Below are 19,997 nucleotides of genomic sequence, written 5' to 3'. Positions count from 1 at the left end.
CTTTTCCAAATGTCTACTGCCCTATTCTGGTGAGGCCCTTCATCGGGTAGATGGCCACCATTAAGATACAGTTTGAATAGCTACAATTAAATTGAAAGTTAAAATCTCTCTACTCAGCTTCATGTACCTCTGGAAGCTATTATGCGACAATACAACATGTTTTGCTTATGTTTGGACATTGCTTCTATTGAAAGCCAATTACATTTTTTGCTGCTGTTGACAAAATCGACAGAATTCTGTCATATTAGAAAGAATATTCGTTTAATTTTTCAAATATGGGCTGTTTCTTGCAAGTTTGAATAGCTGGCCATATTGGCTTATATCTTTTAAACCATGTTGGTCCAAATGACAACAAGCTAAAGAAGAATGAATTAAAAATTAAAACTATCAGAAGAAGATGTTTTGTTGTATAGCTTATTAGCATTGCACTTGGTTTTAATATTGAGAATTTAATTTTGTTATGAAATGCTACCTGTCTAACTACAACCTAACAAATGTATTAATACATGTTTTTTGTGAAAATATTTGTTAATGGTCCTCTTTCGTTTTGTGATGTGCCATTTGTCAGAATGACAAAAGCAATGCATTTTATTACTTAAAATGCTTATGATGTGCCATCGGTTGGAATGACAGAGACATACCAACTGGATGGACACGAAGATAACCTTCTGTTAAGATCTGTGTGTAAAAATCAGGCAAGGTAACCAACCAGTCTCATTCTTATTTGAATGCAAGCAGTTCACTCAAATCTGTTATAATTTCATTAATGAACTGAATAAATAAAAATGCTGGTAAGATAAGTTAAGAACGCTACAGTTGATCTTTTTGGAAATTGAAAAACAGAGAGGTAAACTAGCAAACAACTGAGTACCAAAAAATGAACCCAGAGAAAATCATAATGTGTAACTGTAGCTGTTGTCAATGGGCTGGGGCGTTGGTGAATGAATCATTTGACACAAGAAATGTACAGTATGTATGGCTTGTCCAGCCCCACAGCTTTACTGTTGTTACTAGGTGGTACTTTTATAATGATTTTAGCAGATTTACTGAAACGACAAAGCCAGATGCTTACCCAATGGCATGAACAGAGAAGCTAATATTAACATTGGGAAATATTCCGGATAGTACTATTACTAGATGTCTTTGACAGCAAAAGAACAAAACATTGAATTTTCTACCCCATATTTCAGTATTTGGTACACTAATTGGGACTTTCTGAGGCCTCTGAAACTTTTGCTCATCTCATGTTTCATGTGCTGAAAGCAAATTCACTGTATGCAGCCATTATTAATATGACATGCTGATTCACAGCAAAGCATGAGATGTGAATATGTCATAGTTAAGCAATGTCACATGAGCTCTAAGGAAGATGGGGCTAATGGCTAAACCAATAACATGAAAATTTGCTACAGCGAAAGAAAATACAGTACTTTGTTTGGATTACATAGTTACAGCTAAAGCTTCAGATTCAATAATATGAGATTAACCTCTTCCTACATATATTTAAAGGTAAATGATTTTTAGAGCTCCTTGTCTATATATACTGTATATACACACAATATATATACTGTATATATATATTGTGGAGGATGGCCGGCCGTTTATTCCGGCCAACACCCCCAAGCCGCCATGTGTAGCCCTCCTTGCAGCATGGAGGTCCCCAGAAGACCCGCAGGGCATCATGGACAATGGGGTTTTTATGCACAGCCCTGCTGGATGCCATGGGGGCCACAAGAGGGAGCTGCAGGGAAGACCAAAGACTTCTTCGTGCTCTATGACCCGGAAGTTCGTCATAGGAAGAGCGACGGGCTTCCGGGTTGAAGAAAAGAACTTTCACCTGACCCGGAAGTGATTGAGAATCACATGGACGGGGGATTAGGAACACTTCTGGGTCAGGGAATATAAAAGGACTGTGAGAGCTCCCAGACGCCGAGCTGAGCTGGGTGGAAGGGTGGCAACGCGTCTGGGAGCTGGCGGATTGTATTTGTGATTTATTATTGTGATTAGTATATGAGTATTGTGGAGGAGAGTGTGCTTTGTGCACTGTGGCGATTAAATAAAGTCAGAATTTGGACGTTTATCTGTTGTCTGGCGTCGTGGACAGGGGTTCAAGGGAGCGAGAGCGCCCCCTACCTACACAATATATATATATATATATATATATATATATATATATATATATATATATATATATATCAATTTATGTAAATGTTTGCATTAATTGCTGCAACATTGATGAGTATGATGCATAATTTAGAGCACTGCATAGTGTGCAAGTCATGCTATCAATAATAAAACATTTTTCAATTTATGCTGTGCTTGGTTATTTTGATATTGAACCAAAGTGGGCAATGTGGACTTGTTCACAATGTGTTACTCAATATGATCCATCTCTCAGCCCATGCTCTAAATCCAGGAACTGAATCCTATCCTTGTAACAAAGGGTAAAAAGCAGGAGGAAAAATATGGCCATTTTATGGTCAACTGCATTAATCAGCATGAGTTTACATTAGAAGTAGATACAGCTACTGTTAATATGTGAGTCGGACTGGCATCACATAAGTTTATTGGATTGCTTAATTTCTGAGAGTAACAATCTGTTGATGTGTAAGCAAATAAATAAATAAATCCAAATTTGCAGTGTTCTGGAGAACTAATACACTTTAACCTTCCTTATAGTTGATAACAGATTTAAAAATGATGTGCTGTTAAAAGCAAGATAAAAATGCACATAATAATGCAACTAACAAATAAAGCAGGTGGCAGGGTTGGATTATGAAGATCAATGGAGAAAAGTTACAGGAAAAAACAAAGAAAAAATTGACCTTTTTTGTGCAGGAGGAAACATAAGGGGGCTTTCAGTGCAAGCCAACAGGAAAGCTACGCTCGCTGCACACACACGGCCTAAACCACTCGGATGTCCGCCTATCCGGCCACGACGCTTTTGAAAAGCAGCAGAATTTATGCTGAAAAGACGCCCTGAACATAATCCAATATGGAAAGCATCATCATTCATAAGTAAAAACTTGACTTAAGAATACTGAAAAAAATAGAAAAATTACAATTCTACAGTCAAATTTTTTCATCCATCCTGGAGTTAGAGAAACTACAGTATTGTTTTGAGTGATTTTTATCTTACATGACATGGAAAGATCTCAGTTTTATCTTTCAGTCATCAACATCATACACAGTATGGTATCTTTAAAAACTGCACTGTGATAGCCCTGACTGATGAAAGATTTTTTTTTTATAATACACAGAGACAAAACTGGCTATGATTTTTGTATTGTGGCTTGGCTGGGCTGGGCTGCGGAGTCTATAGTCACATTTCTATTCAAAGAATTATTTATTTAAGATTGTCACTAAAAACAGTGATAATATGTGTAATGGAAAAAAGCATTTAATCTTTCAAAATTATCAATAAGCATTTATAATTTAAATTAATTGTGTAAATTCTTTATGAAAATACCTCACAAAACAATCTTCACTGAAAACACCATGGAGTAGTGTAATATAGTCAAACCAATGGTAAACATGGAGACACTATGAGAGCACAATTCCGCTTATTAAGATTTAATGGAGCAATGGTCTCAAATACTTTTTGGGAGGACAACTTATGAAAATGACAAGAGATGCATAAACATCATTTTAAATACTTTAATTTAGGCTAGACAGAGTGAAAATGAGAATAAACCAAGCACATATCAGTACCTCCACAGTGAAACTGTAGGTCAAGTTCACCTAAAGCAAGTTATTGGAGAGAATTTCATCTTCCTAAAAGTTGTGGTGCGGACTAGGTAGGCAAGCAAAAGTGGGAACCACTCCACATACTGTAGGTGTTAAACAAATGGCAGACTATTTCTGTGCTGCTGGCCAGAAAATGTCATGCAACCATTCTGCTGTAATGGTGTGGAAGATAATGGCATTTTTCATTTTGATTTTCCCAATACTTGCGTAATCCACATACAGGATTTTCCAATGTCCTGAGTAAAGCTTTGCAACCTTAATATTAACTTTGATAATAAAAATGATGAATCTATTATATACCTTCTTTACTGCCTTATTTTGCAACCCGTCACTGTGATCCCCATTTGTATTATAAATTTAGTCTTGAAGCAAACCTTAAATTACTTGATGACCAAAAAATAAGGTGTATAATTAGACCAAGAAATAAATCAGATCCCCTACCAGGGGCACCTGTAATAGTAACTCACTTAATTTAAAACAAAAATATATCATCAGTTCAGAAACATCTATGTAGTTTTAAATGCTGATTATTAAACATTTGCTCTCTTGGAATTTCTTTGTCTTCTCACTGAAAACTGGCTTAGTAAACCTGACAGTTTTCCTGTAGCTGAGGCATCACCAGATGGATACACATTCCTTCATAAATGTAGAGATACTGGTCGAAGAGGAGGCCTTGGAATAATTCATTGTGACAAACTGCAGGTGGCTTCACATCCTTTGAAGAACTTATTTTAAATATTAAAACAGATTCTAGTACTTGTAATGATTCCAGCAATTGTAGTGCTAGTCTACAGACCAAGGTCAAATTCATTGTTCATGACTGAATTTGTCAACATTTAAACTGATTTGTCTATAAATTATGATTGTGTAGTGTTGATGGGGGATTTTAAAGTACACATTGATGAAGAAACAGACAATTTTAGCAAATGTTTTACTTATTTGTTAAATTCAGTAGGATTTTGTCAGATTGTCAAAGGTCCAACTCATAATCATAACCACACATTAGATGTAATTATAACTCACAGAGCTTAAATTAAAAATTTAAATATTAGTTCATTAAATGAAGTTACTTCTGATCACTACTTAATTATATTTGATTTGGTTCTGCCCTTACCAATACACTCACAGATTAAAACAAAGACAGTACGAACATCTAGACTGTAATTCTGCCTCATAATTTAAAGATATTTTGAGTAAGGCAAGTATAATCATGGAAAGCAATTTATATCAGCTAACATCAGATTATAATGTGACCTTAAGAGTTGCTCTGGATGTAGAGGCTCCCCTTAAAACAAAAGTGAGCAAAGCACATAGAAATTCACCCTGGTTTAATGACAGCATTCAAGCCCTTAATTTAGTGTTGAAAACTGGAGCGTAGATGGAGAACAACAAAACTGTCTTTTAAACTGCATAAACAGAGAGTGTTAAAAATATAAAAAGCACTCTTTAAAGCTTGCTCAGACTACTATTCTAAAATAACACATAACAACAGTAGTAATCCTCGTGAACTGTTTAGAACAGTGGCTAATTTAACAAATAGGAATTTAGAAATACAGTGCAAAATACCAAAAGACATTAGCAGAACTTCTTTAATGAGAAAATTAAAAATATAAGATCCCAGATCTCAGCATTATAATGCAAACCGCATGCTAGCTTGGCAAACACTGTTTCAACTTGCATTCATCACTTTAGAAATTTTACTCCTCAAACAGAACAGGAAGTCTTAACTTAAATGCCTAAAATGAAACCTATTTCTCGTTCCCTAGATCCAGTGCCAACAAAACTAGTAAAAAAACACAATGGATGTTCTTGCAGCACCTATTCTTAGCATTATCAATAGTTCATTAATGCATGGCACAGTACCTGATGTACTAAAAGTGTCAATCATCAAACCATTACTTAAAAAGTCAGACCTAGACATGCATATACTTTTTAATTATAGACCCATGTCAAATTTACCCTTTCTCTCTAAAATACCTGAAAGAGTAGTCACCAGTTGGTCACACCTTACAAATTACAATTTAACTGAGAAATTCCAGTCTGGTTTTACACTGGTCATAATACAGAAATGGCAGTAACCTGTGTTGTAAATGACATTCTCATGATATCTCTTGATGAAGGAAATTCCACTGTAATTATGTTGTTAGACTTAAGCACAGTGTTTGACACCATTGAACATTCTATTTTACTACACAGGCTGGAAAATAATGTTGGGCTTACAGACACTGTCCTGGTATGGTTTAGTTGTTATTTATCAAATCGATTCCAGTACGTACAGAAATGTGCTGACAGTACTCCGTCATTATACACAGAAGTGAGATATGGTGTCCCGCAGGGCTCAGTACTTTACTGTTTTCAATGTATATGCTTCCACAGGGATCTATCATTAAAAAACATATTGTAAATTTTCATTCGTATGCAGATGACTCCTAGTTATTACCTTTCTTTTAGACCAAATGACGTTTCCCCGATGTCCTTAATTAGTGAATTAAAGAAGTGGATGGATGAGAACTACTTGTCTTTAAACACAGGCAAAATAGAAATGTTAATTATTGGAGGGAATGATGCTGATCGCAACAATAATATGCCATTGTTTAAATCAGTTGGAATCACCATTAGCTTTACTGAATCAGCCTGTAATCTAGGCATTATCTTTTACTCTAGTGTGTAATTTAAAGTGTCCATTATAAAACTGTCCAAAACTTGTTTTTCTCCATCTAAAAATGTTGGGAAATTTAGGTTTTATTCTAAATTTGAGGCATATTGAGAAATTAATTCATGCATTTACTTATAGTAGTATTGCCTACTGCAGTGTGTTGTTCACTGGATGTTCAATGTGTTCTTTGCACAACTTTCAGTTAATTCAATATGCTGCTGCAAGAATTATTACAAGAACAAGAAAATACAAACACATAACTCCAGTTCTTAAATCCTTACACTGGCTCCCAGTTAAGTTTAGTGCAGATTTCAAAATCCTGCTTTTAACACATAAAGTCTTAAATGACCAAGGTCCAGCTTATTTATCTGAACTTATCATTACTTATAAACATGAGTGCACAATAAGATCTGAAGATGCCAGTCTGCTTATGATTTCAAGCATTAATAAAATAACAGTGGGAGGTCCAGCTTTTAGTTACAGTGCCCCTAAACTGTGGAATGGTCTGCCTGCTACTAGAAGAGATGCCCCTCAGTCTCAGCTTTCAAATCCTGGCTGAAGACTCACTACTTCAGTTTAGCATACCCAGACTAGAGCTGCTGATTAACTGTGCATACTGCATCTCTGTTGTTAGTTATTACCACTAAAACATTAGTAATATATTTATAATTTGTTACTAGCATCTACTCTGTTTCACTTCTTGGTACCAGCACCACTGACAAGTTGTTTTCTTGCCTATAGAAAAGTCATCGCTATAAGGGAGCACTGGAATCGTTGGATATAAGGATCCTTTCATCAGACTGGCCAACCCAACACTGATTTAGCTGTGGAATGGCCAGTAGATTGGAGGTAGTTCGTTGGCTGAGATTTCCATGACTGTGAACAAATCTGAATCCTCATATGTGATACAATCTATTCTTGCATTTTGCTTTGTACTTATACTATTACTATTGTACTATTACTGTATATTGTATTCCCGAGGTGGCAATGATAGAATGGCCATCTAGATCTGTGAAGATCTCATTCTGTTTTGTGTATTGTATTTACTCCATTTTTGGACACTAATTACATGCCCGTCCCACCTGGAAAAGGGTCTCTCCCTGAATTTTCTTTTCCAAGATTTCTTGCATTTTTTTCCAAACAAGGGAGTCTTTTGAAAGTTTCTTCTAGTCTTCTTAGGGAGTCAAGGCTGGGGGGCTATCGAAACACAGGGCCTTTTAAAGCCTATTATGGTACTTCTTGTGTAATTTTGAGCTATATAAAAAACTAGAAAAATAACCACGCTTCGCAGCGGAGAAGTAGTGTGTTAAAGAAGTAATGAAAAAGAAAAGGAAACATTTTAATAATAATGTAACATGATTGACATTGTCATGAGTGTTGCTGTCATATATATTCCTGCCTAAATAAGTCACCCTCGCCGCTCTTACTTTTTTACCGTTCATTTAATCATGGCTAGTGGCGGAAAAATTATAAAATGGAAGGAGGATGGCTTTACCAAAACAATTATTGATGGCGAATTGATTATTCATAAAGCTTGAATTGGTGATCTGTTTTTCTGTGTTAACCTCATATTTTTTCATACTTCTTCTCAAACTAAGGTGGTGCGAGGGTAAAATGAATCGGGATGCTGATCAATGTAATCGTGTACCAGGAAATCATGCATTGACAAAAGCTCCCTTTGCTTGTAATGCAAAGTGTGATTAAATGCATTATTTTTAAGCGTTATGGAGCACATGCATCAAGCTTCTCAGCTGTGCTTGTGCTAAGAAAAGGAAAGATTTTAAAAATAACGTAACACGATTGTCAATGTAACCTTTTGTAAGTAGTGCCTGGAGGATTCAGTGTGGAGAAACTCTAGAGACAGCGTGTGTATTAACTTGTGGATTTTTCTGTGAGTATTTGGTGGCAGTCTGACGAAGTTGCTTCGGAAGACGGCGTTAGCCGCGGAGCTCAGCTCAGAGCGAAATGAGATGAATGGGAGGGAGATGATGACGTGACTCCCCACCTGCCTTAACTGTCAATCCCCACAAACACAGTCTCGAATTTGCATAAGCACACCCCTTCACCTACAATTTTAACTTAGTTATAAAGTGATCAAAACTCTCGCTTATATCCTCGTCCTCTCATTAAACTTGTATCCCGCATTACCTGTGGGCATGTGAAACGCCAGCTGTAGCCTGTCTATGAACTTAATTTAAAGTTTAGGTTTACACCTTGCTTTCTTTCCGAGGTAGCAGCACTCATGAATATGGTAGTATATGTCACTCGCTCGCTTCTTATTGTTTAGCTGCCTTCTCAATTATATAATGCATGTTTTCTTAAGCGCTTTTTGGAGGTCTTCCTGGTTTTCTACGCACTGCGTTGACAGTCAGTTCACGTGATTATGTGGGAGGCGTGATGATGTCACACGAAACTCCGCCCCCCACGTCTTTCCAGCTCAACTCCATTACAGTTAATGGAGAAAAATACCTTCCAGTTATGACCATTAGGCGTAGAATTTCGAAATGAAACCTGCCCAACTTTTGTAAGTAAGCTGTAAGGAATGAGCCTGCCAAATTTCAGCCTTCTACCTACACGGGAAGTTGGAGAATTAGTGATGAGTCAGTCAGTGAGTGAGTGAGTGAGTGAGTGATGGCTTTGCCTTTTATTAGTATAGATATAGATATATATATATATATACACATATATATGCATACATATGTATATATATGTGTGTGTGTGTGTATATATACTGGTGCCGGTCATAAAATTAGAATATCATGACAAAGTTGATTTATTTCAGTAATTCCATTCAAAAAGTGAAACTTGTATATTAGATTCATTCATTACACACAGACTGATGTATTTCAAATGTTTATTTCTTTTAATTTTGATGATTATAACTGACAACTAATGAAAGTCCCAAATTCAGTATCTCGGAAAATTAGAATATAAATTAAGACCAATGCAAAAAAAGGATTTTTTAGAAATGTTGGCCAACTGAAAGGTATGAACATAAAAAGTATGAGCATGTACAGACCTCAATATTTAGTTGGGGCTCCTTTGGCCTGGATTACTGCAGCAATGCAGTGTGGCATGGAGTCGATCAGTCTGTGGCACTGCTCAGGTGTTATGAGATCCCATGTTGCTCTGATAGTGGCCTTCAGCTCTTCTGAATTGTTGGGTCTGGCGTATTGCATCTTCCTCTTCACTTTACCCCATAGATTTTCTATGGGGTTAAGGTCAGGCGAGTTTGCTGGCCAATCGAGAACAGGGATACCATGATCCTTAAACCAGGTACTGGTAGTTTTGGCACTTTGTGCAGGTGCCAGGTCATGTTGGAAAATGAAATCTGCATCTCCATAAAGTTCATCAGCAGCAGGAAGCATGAAGTGCTCTACAACTTCCTGGTAGACGGCTGCGTTGACCTTGGACCTCAGAAAACACAATGGACCAACACCAGCAGATGACATGGCATCCCAAACCATCACTGACTGTGGAAACTTTACACTGGACTTCAAGCAACGTGGATTCTGTGCCTCTCCTCTCTTCCTCCAGACTCTGGGACCTTGATTTCCAAAGGAAATACAAAATTTTCTTTCATCAGAGGACATAACTTTGGACCACACAGCAGCAGTCCAGTTGAGACGCTTCTGACGCTGTCTCTTGTTCAAAAGTGGCTTGACACAAGGAATGCGACAGCTGAAACCCATATCTTGCATACGTCTGTGCGTGGTGGTTCTTGAAGCACTGACTGCAGCTGCAGTCCACTCTTTGTGAATCCCCCCCACAGTTTTGAATGGGTTTTGTTTCACAATCCTCTCCAGGGTGCGGTTATCCCTATTGCTTGTACACTTTTTTCTACCACATCTTGTCCTTCCCTTCGCCTCTCTATTAATGTGCATGGACACAGAGCACTGTGAACAGCCAGCCTCTTTAGCAATGACCTTTTGTGTCTTGCCCTCCTTATGCAAGGTGTCAATGGTCGTCTTTTGGACAACTGTCAAGTCAGCAGTCTTCCCCTGATTGTGTAGCCTACAGAACTAGACTGAGAGACCATTTAAAGGCTTTTGCAGGTGTTTTGAGTAAATTAGCTGATTAGAGTGTGGCACCAAGTGTCTTCAAAATTGAACTTTTTCACAATATTCTAATTTTCCGAGATACTGAATTTGGGAATTTCATTAATTGTCAGTTATTATCATCAAAATTAAAAGAAATAAACATTTGAAATACATCAGTCTGTGTGTAATGAATGAATCTAATATACAATTTTTACTTTTTGAATGGAATTACTGAAATAAATCAAATTTGTCATGATATTCTAATTTTATGACCGGCACATATATATATATATATATATATATATATATATATATACAGTGGTGTGAAAAACTATTTGCCCCTTCCTGATTTCTTATTCTTTTGCATGTTTGTCACACAAAATGTTTCTGATCATCAAACACATTTAACCATTAGTCAAATATAACACAAGTAAACACAAAATGCAGTTTTTAAATGATGGTTTTTATTATTTAGGGAGAAAAAAAAATCCAAACCTACATGGCCCTGTGTGAAAAGTAATTGCCCCTTGTTCAAAAATAACCTAACTGTGGTGTATCACACCTGAGTTCAATTTCCGTAGCCACCCCCAGGCCTGATTACTGCCATACCTGTTTCAATCAAGAAATCACTTAAATAGGAGCTGCCTAACACAGAGAAGTAGACCAAAAGCACCTCAAAAGCTATACATCATGCCAAGATCCAAAGAAATTCAGGAACAAATGAGAACAGAAGTAATTGAGATCTATCAGTCTGGTAAAGGTTATAAAGCCATTTCTAAAGCTTTGGGACTCCAGCGAACCACAGTGAGAGCCATTATCCACAAATGGCAAAAACATGGAACAGTGGTGAACCTTCCCAGGAGTGGCGGCCGACCAAAATTACCCCAAGAGCGCAGACGACTCATCCGAGAGGTCATAAAAGACCCCAGGACAACGTCTAAAGAACTGCAGGCCTCACTTGCCTCAATTAAGGTCAGTGTTCACGACTCCACCATAAGAAAGAGACTGGGCAAAAACGGCCTGCATAGCAGATTTCAAGACGCAAACCACTGTTAAGCAAAAGAACATTAGGGCTCGTCTCAATTGTGCTAAGAAACATCTCAATGATTGCCAAGACTTTTGGGAAAATACCTTGTGGACTTATGAGACAAAAGTTGAAATTTTGGAAGGCAAATGTCCGTTACATCTGGCGTAAAAGGAACACAACATTTCAGAAAAGAACATCATACCAACGGTAAAATATGGTGGTGGTAGTGTGATGGTCTGGGGTTGTTTTGCTGCTTCAGGACCTGGAAGGCTTGCTGTGATAGATGGAACCATGAATTCTACTGTCTACCAAAAAATCCTGAAGGAGAATGTCTGGCCATCTGTTCGTCAACTCAAGCTGAAGCGATCTTGGGTGCTGCAACAGGACAATGACCCAAAACACACCAGCAAATCCACCTCTGAATGGCTGAAGAAAAACAAAATGAAGACTTTGGAGTGGCCTAGTCAAAGTCCTGACCTGAATCCAATTGAGATGCTATGGCATGACCTTAAAAAGGCGGTTCATGCTAGAAAACCCTTAAATAAAGCTGAATTACAACAATTCTGCAAAGATGAGTAGGCCAAAATTCCTCCAGAGCGCTGTAAAAGACTCATTGCAAGTTATCGCAAACGCTTGATTGCAGTTATTGCTGCTAAGGTTGGCCCAACCAGTTATTACGTTCAGGGGGCAATTACTTTTTCACACAGGGCCATGTAGGTTTGGATTTTTTCTCCCTAAATAATAAAACCATCATTTAAAACTGCATTTTGTGTTTACTTGTGTTATATTTGACTAATGGTTAAATGTGTTTGATGATCAGAAACATTTAGTGTGACAAACATGCAAAAGAATAAGAAATCAGGAAGGGGCAAATATTTTTCACACCACTGTATATATATATATATATATATATATATATATATATATATATATATATATATATACACACACACACACACACACACACATATATATACATATATATGCATATACATATGTACATATATACACATATATACACATATATATACATATCCACATATATATATATATATATATATATATTAGGGGTGGGACTGGATTAAAAAAATTTATCTAATTAATTAGAGGCTTTGTAATTAATTAATCTTGATTCATCGCATGTAATCGCACACGTAAATTTGCTCCAAAACGCAAATGTTTTTTTATTTAAAAGGGTTTTAGTGGCCAACAGAATCAAATAATAGACATGGACATGAAAATTGTAAACTCAAGCTCTTTTAATTTCTGAAAAAAAAAATGCATTTAAACTGCATTCCATTTCAATTCAAATCAGAATCATCATCCCTGGCTAAAATTGGGAAGACTTAAAAATTAATTGGTAATTTAAGTACTTTAAATACATGTTCAGAATGGTATTGTCTTTAAATAATAATAAGAAAAAGTTCAACATAAACTGCAGCTTTTCATCTTAAAAAAATAAGGCAGAAACATAGAAGTTAATTTGATCACCTTAGCCAAAATTATTTTGTACATTAGGCTAAAACAGTGTGATCATTGAACATTTTGTAATTAGATGTAATTAAAATTACTAACGGTTACGGAAGTCCAATGATCCCCAATAAGAGCCAAAAAGTCCGCTTTCTGTAATGCATCTAATTTTGCTTGCTTTTCAGTGTCATAAAGCTGTTGAATTTTACTTGAAATAGTCTCTCGGCACGGCAGTTGAAAAGTTGGATGACCTGATGCTAACTGTAGCACATTTTCTAACCCCCTATCTTCCAGCACTGTTAGTGGTCTACAGTCCAAAGCAATCCATTTTGCGAGAGAATTTGTAAGTTTGACCGATGTTGACTTACTAATTTTGGTCCTGAAGCCAGTCATTTCATCAGTTTTGGGCTGCCGACACCTTTTGTTGTTACTCAAACTCGTACTGCTAGTGCTAACAGCATACACAGTTTCTGTGTTCGCTGTAGCATGTTTTGCATTTAGATAGTACCATAAGGTTGAAGTGCCTTGGTGTTATGCAAACTCCTTTTTGCACAGTTTGCACAAAACCACGCTTTTATCAAGGCTTCCGTCGGGTAGTCTTTTGAAATGAAATTTTCCTCCAATCAGTCCTAGCAACGCGCTTTCTTCCGACTCTTATATTTTTGTAGCTCTGATGTGTGCATCAATGTAATCGGTGTACCAGGAAATCATGCACTGAGAGAAGTTCCCCTTTGCTTGTAATGCAAAATGTGATTAAATGCGTTATTTATTAACACGTTATGGAGCACATGCTGTGCTTGTGCTAAGAAAAGGAAAAAAGAAAAATAACGCAACATGATTGTCAATGTAACTTTTTGTAAGTAGTGCCTGGAGGATTCAGAGTGTGGAGAAACTGTAGAGACAGCATGTGTATTAACTTGTGGATTTTTCTGTGAGTATTTGGTGGCAGCGTGACAAAGTTGCTTCCGCAAGACGGCGTTAGCCGCGGAGCTCAGCTCAGAGCGAAATGAGGTGAATGGGAGGGGAGAGGATGACGTCACTCCCCCACCCGCCTCAACTGTCAATCTCCCCACAAACACAGTCTCTCGGAATCTGCATAAGCACAGCCCTTCACCAGCAATTTTAACTTAGATACAAAGTGATCAAAACTCTCATTTATACCCTGCGTCCTCTCATTAAACTTGTATCCCGCATTAGCCGTGGGCATGACAAACGCCAGCAGCAGCCTGTCTATGAACTTAATTTAAACTTTAGGTTTACACCGCGCTTTATTTCCGAAGTAGCTGCACTCATGAATATGCTTGTATGTGTCACTCGCTCGCTTCTTATTGTTTCGCTGCCTTCTTAATTGTATAATGCATGTTTTTTCAGCGCTTTTTGGAGCTTTTCCTTGTTTTCTACATACTGCGTTGACAGTCAGTTCACGTGATTACTTGGGAGACGTGATGATGTCACACGAAACTCCGCCCCCCACGCCATCGAGCTCAACTCCATAACAGTAAATGGAGAAAAATAGATTCCAGTTATGACCATTACGCGTAGAATTTCGAAATGAAACCTGCTCAACTTTTGTAAGTAAGCTGTAAGGAATGAGCCTGCCAAATGTCAGCCTTCTACCTACACGGGAAGTTGGAGAATTAGTGATGAGTGAGTGAGTGAGTCAGTCAGTCAGTCAGTCAGTGAGGGCTTTGCCTTTTATTAGTATAGATAAATTGATGTTGTTGTCATTATCATCTGCCAAAATACAGCAACTCATGTTTAAACAATACATATATAACTACCAACTGCCCAGAAAAATAGACTATCCTAGAACTTCGATACATCAGATGTCACACATGCTAATTTTGAACTGTATGGCTTTCTGTTGTGAAAAAGTGGCCCAAAACAACAGAAACTACATATTCTTCATATGGAATCTAGAGCAGATGTGCTAACCACTGTGTCACCAGGTATTTGCTGGACAGCACCAACCTGGAAAGGCATTTACATGTTTTACACATAAAAAGGAACAGATTATTTGGTAGTGTTTCAAAAGTATATTTAATTTTTCAAAGGTTTATAGGGTTGTTATTGTCACATGTACCGAGTACAGTGAAAGTCCCACTTGATACTCAATGTGCAACACATTGCCACTTTCTAGCACTGGCAAAAGCTCAAATGGAAGTTTGAATACAAAAAAAAAAAAATTGCAGTGCACTTTTTTCCTTCTGAGATTTATAGAGAGATTAACCATAGACAGTAACAGCTTTAACTTGGCAGAAGAAGAGACAAAGGTTTGTCTGTTTTTTTTTTCAATTCAATTGTATGATGATTCAGTGAGCAAAGTTATAATAAACCATAACCTCCACAGGAAATGCAGGTATGTGTCAGACAGTGACACATGAGTATATAAAGAAATATCACTTCTAACATCACAGACCTCATAATTCCTTAAATTAAATTCCAATAAAAAAAAGTTTCTTATAACATAACACAACATAACATAACAAACTTGTTTACTGGTAACAGGAGAGAGGAATATAAATTTACAAATTTCCGGATAATAAAATAATTACATTTTCATATGCATTCCTTACACTCTGAACCCATTTACAGATAATACCCTAAAGAGGAATTGAAGAACCCTGAGATTTTGGTTGTGAAAGATTATAGAGTGGTTAGAATGTGTGTGGTTATGCCCTCTAGAATGATTTTTGGTTGAAATCACAATATACAAATCCCTTCACAAACAACACTGATTATTTTAGTGGGGGAGTACTTTTTTGTGGGTTTTGCTCCATACTGGAAGTTCACATTACAATGATAAACCTGACCTCGGACTTTCCATTACAAGGAATTGTTATAACATATAGAGAGGGTACTGGGAACATGCGCACCTACCACACAACAACCCGAGTACAGCGGGTGACACCTTTTTACTGTAGCTGGAGTGCTAATCCTGCTACCAACCCCAAGTTTTCCCTGTAAATTGGAGGACCTGAGTGTAATCATGCAAAAGTATGACCCATACTCATACCCTGTAACCATTTCTTTAACATGGACACACAGCTGCATTGTAGCATACTGTGAAGGAATAGAAGAAAAGAGGGCAGAAGGCTGACAGTCACCAAAAAAAATTATATTTTACAAAGTCAAACCAAAAAGTAACAGGTGATGGCATAAGTTGTGATAACAGTTGTGAGTTGTGAATAGAGTGCCACCATTACCGGAAGTCAGTACTGTTTGAGGTTTTACGTATAGATGGTGACTTATCTGTATAAATGTTGAATTGCCATAAATCTGTCATACGATCTGCTGGTCCTTTTATGGTGTTACTCCTTTGAGGCTCCCAGATACTTCTTGAGAAACACGACAACCTTCCAGGAACCATTGTGTTCTTTATTCTTAGAGTCAGATCAGTAATGGAAGTATATGTTACAATATGTCTCAAAATAGAAAAATACCTACACTCTACTGCAAGACTCAAGGAGCTTCTTTGCACAGTAGCACTAGCACTGTTGGCAATTTCGTGAAGGGTTAGCAAAAATCTAAAAAATATGTAACCTTCTGACCACAGTGTCACTGCGTATGGTGTAATGGTTAATCTTTGTAATGATGGTTTATGCATGAGTTAAATTATACGAGCAAAGCAGCTGGAAACTTTTATTAGTGGTTTTGAAAGTGTGGTCCATACATCCATAAGCTTGGCATTCTCCATATCAGAAAAAATGTTATTTTAAATTGCTACATATGCCAGTTTGTTATATAAGTATTTATTTATAACTGCCAGGCTGTCTGACATCTGGACTACACAACGAACTCAGGTTCATGAAGAATGGATCTAAAAATACCACAATGGAGCAAACCATCTGATTTTTGTGAATGGTAACTATAATGCTTCATTAAATGTACTGTACGGGGGCACACAGAGAAGAATCACAACAATCCAACAGAATTTCATAACTGTACATTAACATTTTCATAAGAATGCCATTGTCTTACTCTGTTTGCTGACAATGTTATTTTTACTATTTTTGCCTTAACAAAATATGTAATTTGGTCAGGGGTGTCCAAACATTTTCATGTAACTGTTAACAGTATATACATGCAGTATATATGTTGCATGCAAGGTATACCTTTGTGTGTGTCTGTGTTATGAAATAAATTTCACACCTTAATATTAATGCAATTATGCAGGGGACATTGTTGCTCTCACTTCATTTACAACTGTGGTGGCATATGTTATAGTATGTTGTTGGGCTATTCCAGATTGCTAATGTTGAACCAACTACTACCTGGACAGGTAATAGGTCTGCAGTGCATTAAGGGGTCTGAAGGTAGTCTACTTTAACAGAAAAGTCAAGGAAGGGGATTAGAACATAGCTGTAGTGAAGATTGTTGCATTTTTTCATTCTATTTTTATAGCTACTTGGAGCAGACAAGTGGAAAAAGATGAAAACAGTAAGAAGGGAAAAAATATAAAAATAAATAAAAGAAACAACTACCAGCTGGCAAAGAAATTTAAATGCCCCAAAGGGAATATAGCCAGAAGGAACAGTTGCCAGGAAAAACTCCAACACATAAAAGAAGACTGCAGCAGTCAAGGAAGTAAAAAAAAAAAAAAAAAACTCTTACCAGTCGAGCTTTGTTTTGCAGCAAGTAACCTCGGTACCAACCTGCAACATAATAAACAAAAAGTCTGAATAGGTGCCAATCGCCATCATTCAGGGTTTTCATAAGAAATGCAATGATTTATTTCATGAAGTACATAATAAACAAGAATATCTGAAAAAATATGTGATTCAATTGAAATATTAAAAGTCTAAATATTCTCGACTGCAATAGAAATCTGTCATTTTCTCCCTCTAATATAGTGGTCTACAGAGGGCTAGTTTCCTAGTAAAGAATTTGAAATAACATCCTATTTGTAATAGAGTAAAATGGTACCATACATTACATGTTTATGTTTAAAATTTGCAATTTTCACCCTTCTGGGAGTGGCTCTTACAGAGCTAGGGCCACCCATAAAGAATCAAATATCAGAAATATCACTATATTCACGATCAGCAAGCTCCAAGTAGAGTAAAACGACACTCCACATACCTATACTGCAGATCCCCAATTTGTGACCCCCTCATATCCTATTAGGGGATAAACTCTTCTGGTCAGCTGATACAGCACACACAAGTCCTGATCATTTTTGCTGAATACACCTGTTGGTTTATTGTTTATCATAAAGATAATCTTCTTCACAAAGTATGGTCCAAAAATGGCATCAAAATGAAGGATTCATTGGGTCTATAGAACCAAAAGTAAGGGGGAACCTAAACAAGCTCAACATCTTGCATAACTAGACATTAAGATGAGTTGAACAGCATATCATATGTGAAGGTTTTCTTGTACTGGTGAGTTGGGCGCAAGAGACAAAAAAGGGGAAATGATTTCAAAGCATTTAGTAGCAATTCTTATGAAAAGAAAACAATGTTAAATTAAATGAGGGGCATTCTTACTTGTACAGGATTGGAAATCAATGAAAGTGGGCTTTTATTGATTACAGACAAAATATAGGAAAGTTGCATAACTCCCACCAATGTCAGAGTATAAAACATAAGTAAAGGGTGTGGGGTATAGCCAAACATCTTTAAGACCAAAGAATTATAGAATACAAATAATGTAATCTGGTGAATTTGTTGTTGAGTATGCACAGTAGTGACAAAATACACAAAGCAATATTTTATATTGAACTTAACATCCATCGTCCTAATTAATACATTTATTGAAACTGAGAGTTGTGGGAAATGTTTGGCACAAAGCAGAAATCTACCTGGGATGGGGAACCTAATCATCAGAGATCACAGTTGCTGTTAACACTACATTCACATATTTGGAGAAAATTTATAGTCAGCAATTAATCTGACATTAACATATATTTCTTTGGGGTGACGGAGAAGAATCATAGTTATAATGATCAAGTGTTTGTTCTTTTCATATTTCTTCATGCAGTTTTTTCTACATTTAACTTTGATCATTAACTTTATGTATTGTATTGTATTGACCCCCTTCTTTTTGACACCCATTGCACGCCCAACCTTCCTGGAAAGGGGTCTCTCCTTAAACTGCCTTTCCCAAGGTTTCTTCCATTTTTTCCCTACTAGAGTTTTTCCTTATCTTCTTAGAGAGTAAAGACTTTGGGCTGTAAAAATGCAAGGCCTGTTAAAGCCCATTGCGGCACTTCTTTTGTGATTTTGGGCTATACAAAAATAAGTTGTATTGTATTATATTTTATCAAACCATTCATGATGTGAAAAATAAAATGAAAGTTTCACTAAAAAGTTACAGTAAGTCAGCAATTGTGACAAAGAACTTTTTTTATGATAATGGGCAGTGAGCACCACGAAACAGGATTTCTTTCAGCCAAATGGCTACAGTTACATCAATTTTCATCCTCCTCCACTGTATTTTAGGCTCATGGTCCTAAATGACTACTTTTTAGTTAACATGCCTCCAGCTGAATCACACAAAGCCTCAACTTAAACCTTTCTTTCTAACATAATACTGGCTACAGCCTTATTGTAATTTTCCTGCTAAACCCGTGAAAATAAGTAGAAACGGTTAAATAAAGAATTGAGTTTTTTTTCCAGAATAATTGTGAACAACGCCCTGTAGCAGATCCTACAGATTTGATCTGTATTCTTGTACTGTTACGTTTTTAAGAGTATAGACCAAAAACAGTAAACAATGAATCATCTGTTTTTTTTTTTAACTTATTACAACTTACATACATAATTGACGTTTACAGGCAACACATTTACGTGTCTCACAGTATGAACTGAGAGTTTTAATCACTGAACAGATAAGTACAGGTGGAAAGAAATAATATTGTGAACTGAGTACAAGTTTGCCTCCTTTATGTTCCGTTCCGTCACTGGTGGACCCCTTCACTGGGCCTTGCAAGTGTTTAAACTGACTAAGGAAACCCCATCGCTCCTGCCTTGAGTTGTACCCAGGACTGAAATGTGGCCAGTTAAGCTGAACCGGCAGTTCACCGTTTCTGCATTTCTATCCGGAGCATAGCAGC

At 36.8% G+C, this 19,997-nt stretch overlaps 1 protein-coding gene across 2 annotated transcripts in view; it reads right to left on the bottom strand.

The window, feature by feature from the left end:
• The window catches only part of dock5 (dedicator of cytokinesis 5), a 272,453-nt gene that overhangs the window by 152,416 nt on the left and 100,040 nt on the right, over positions 1-19,997 (bottom strand). For both annotated transcript variants that reach the window (XM_039769628.1, XM_039769630.1), the window contains exon 3: positions 17,555-17,595. In XM_039769628.1, coding sequence (XP_039625562.1) covers positions 17,555-17,595 — 41 coding nt within the window. The remainder of the gene's footprint in view (positions 1-17,554; positions 17,596-19,997) is intronic.

This window comes from Polypterus senegalus, chromosome 11 (assembly GCF_016835505.1).
Source record: "Polypterus senegalus isolate Bchr_013 chromosome 11, ASM1683550v1, whole genome shotgun sequence".
In the NCBI taxonomy this organism is placed as follows: domain Eukaryota; kingdom Metazoa; phylum Chordata; class Cladistia; order Polypteriformes; family Polypteridae; genus Polypterus; species Polypterus senegalus.
Note: the sequence above shows the minus strand (reverse complement) of the source record. Positions and strands in the feature narration are given on the sequence as shown.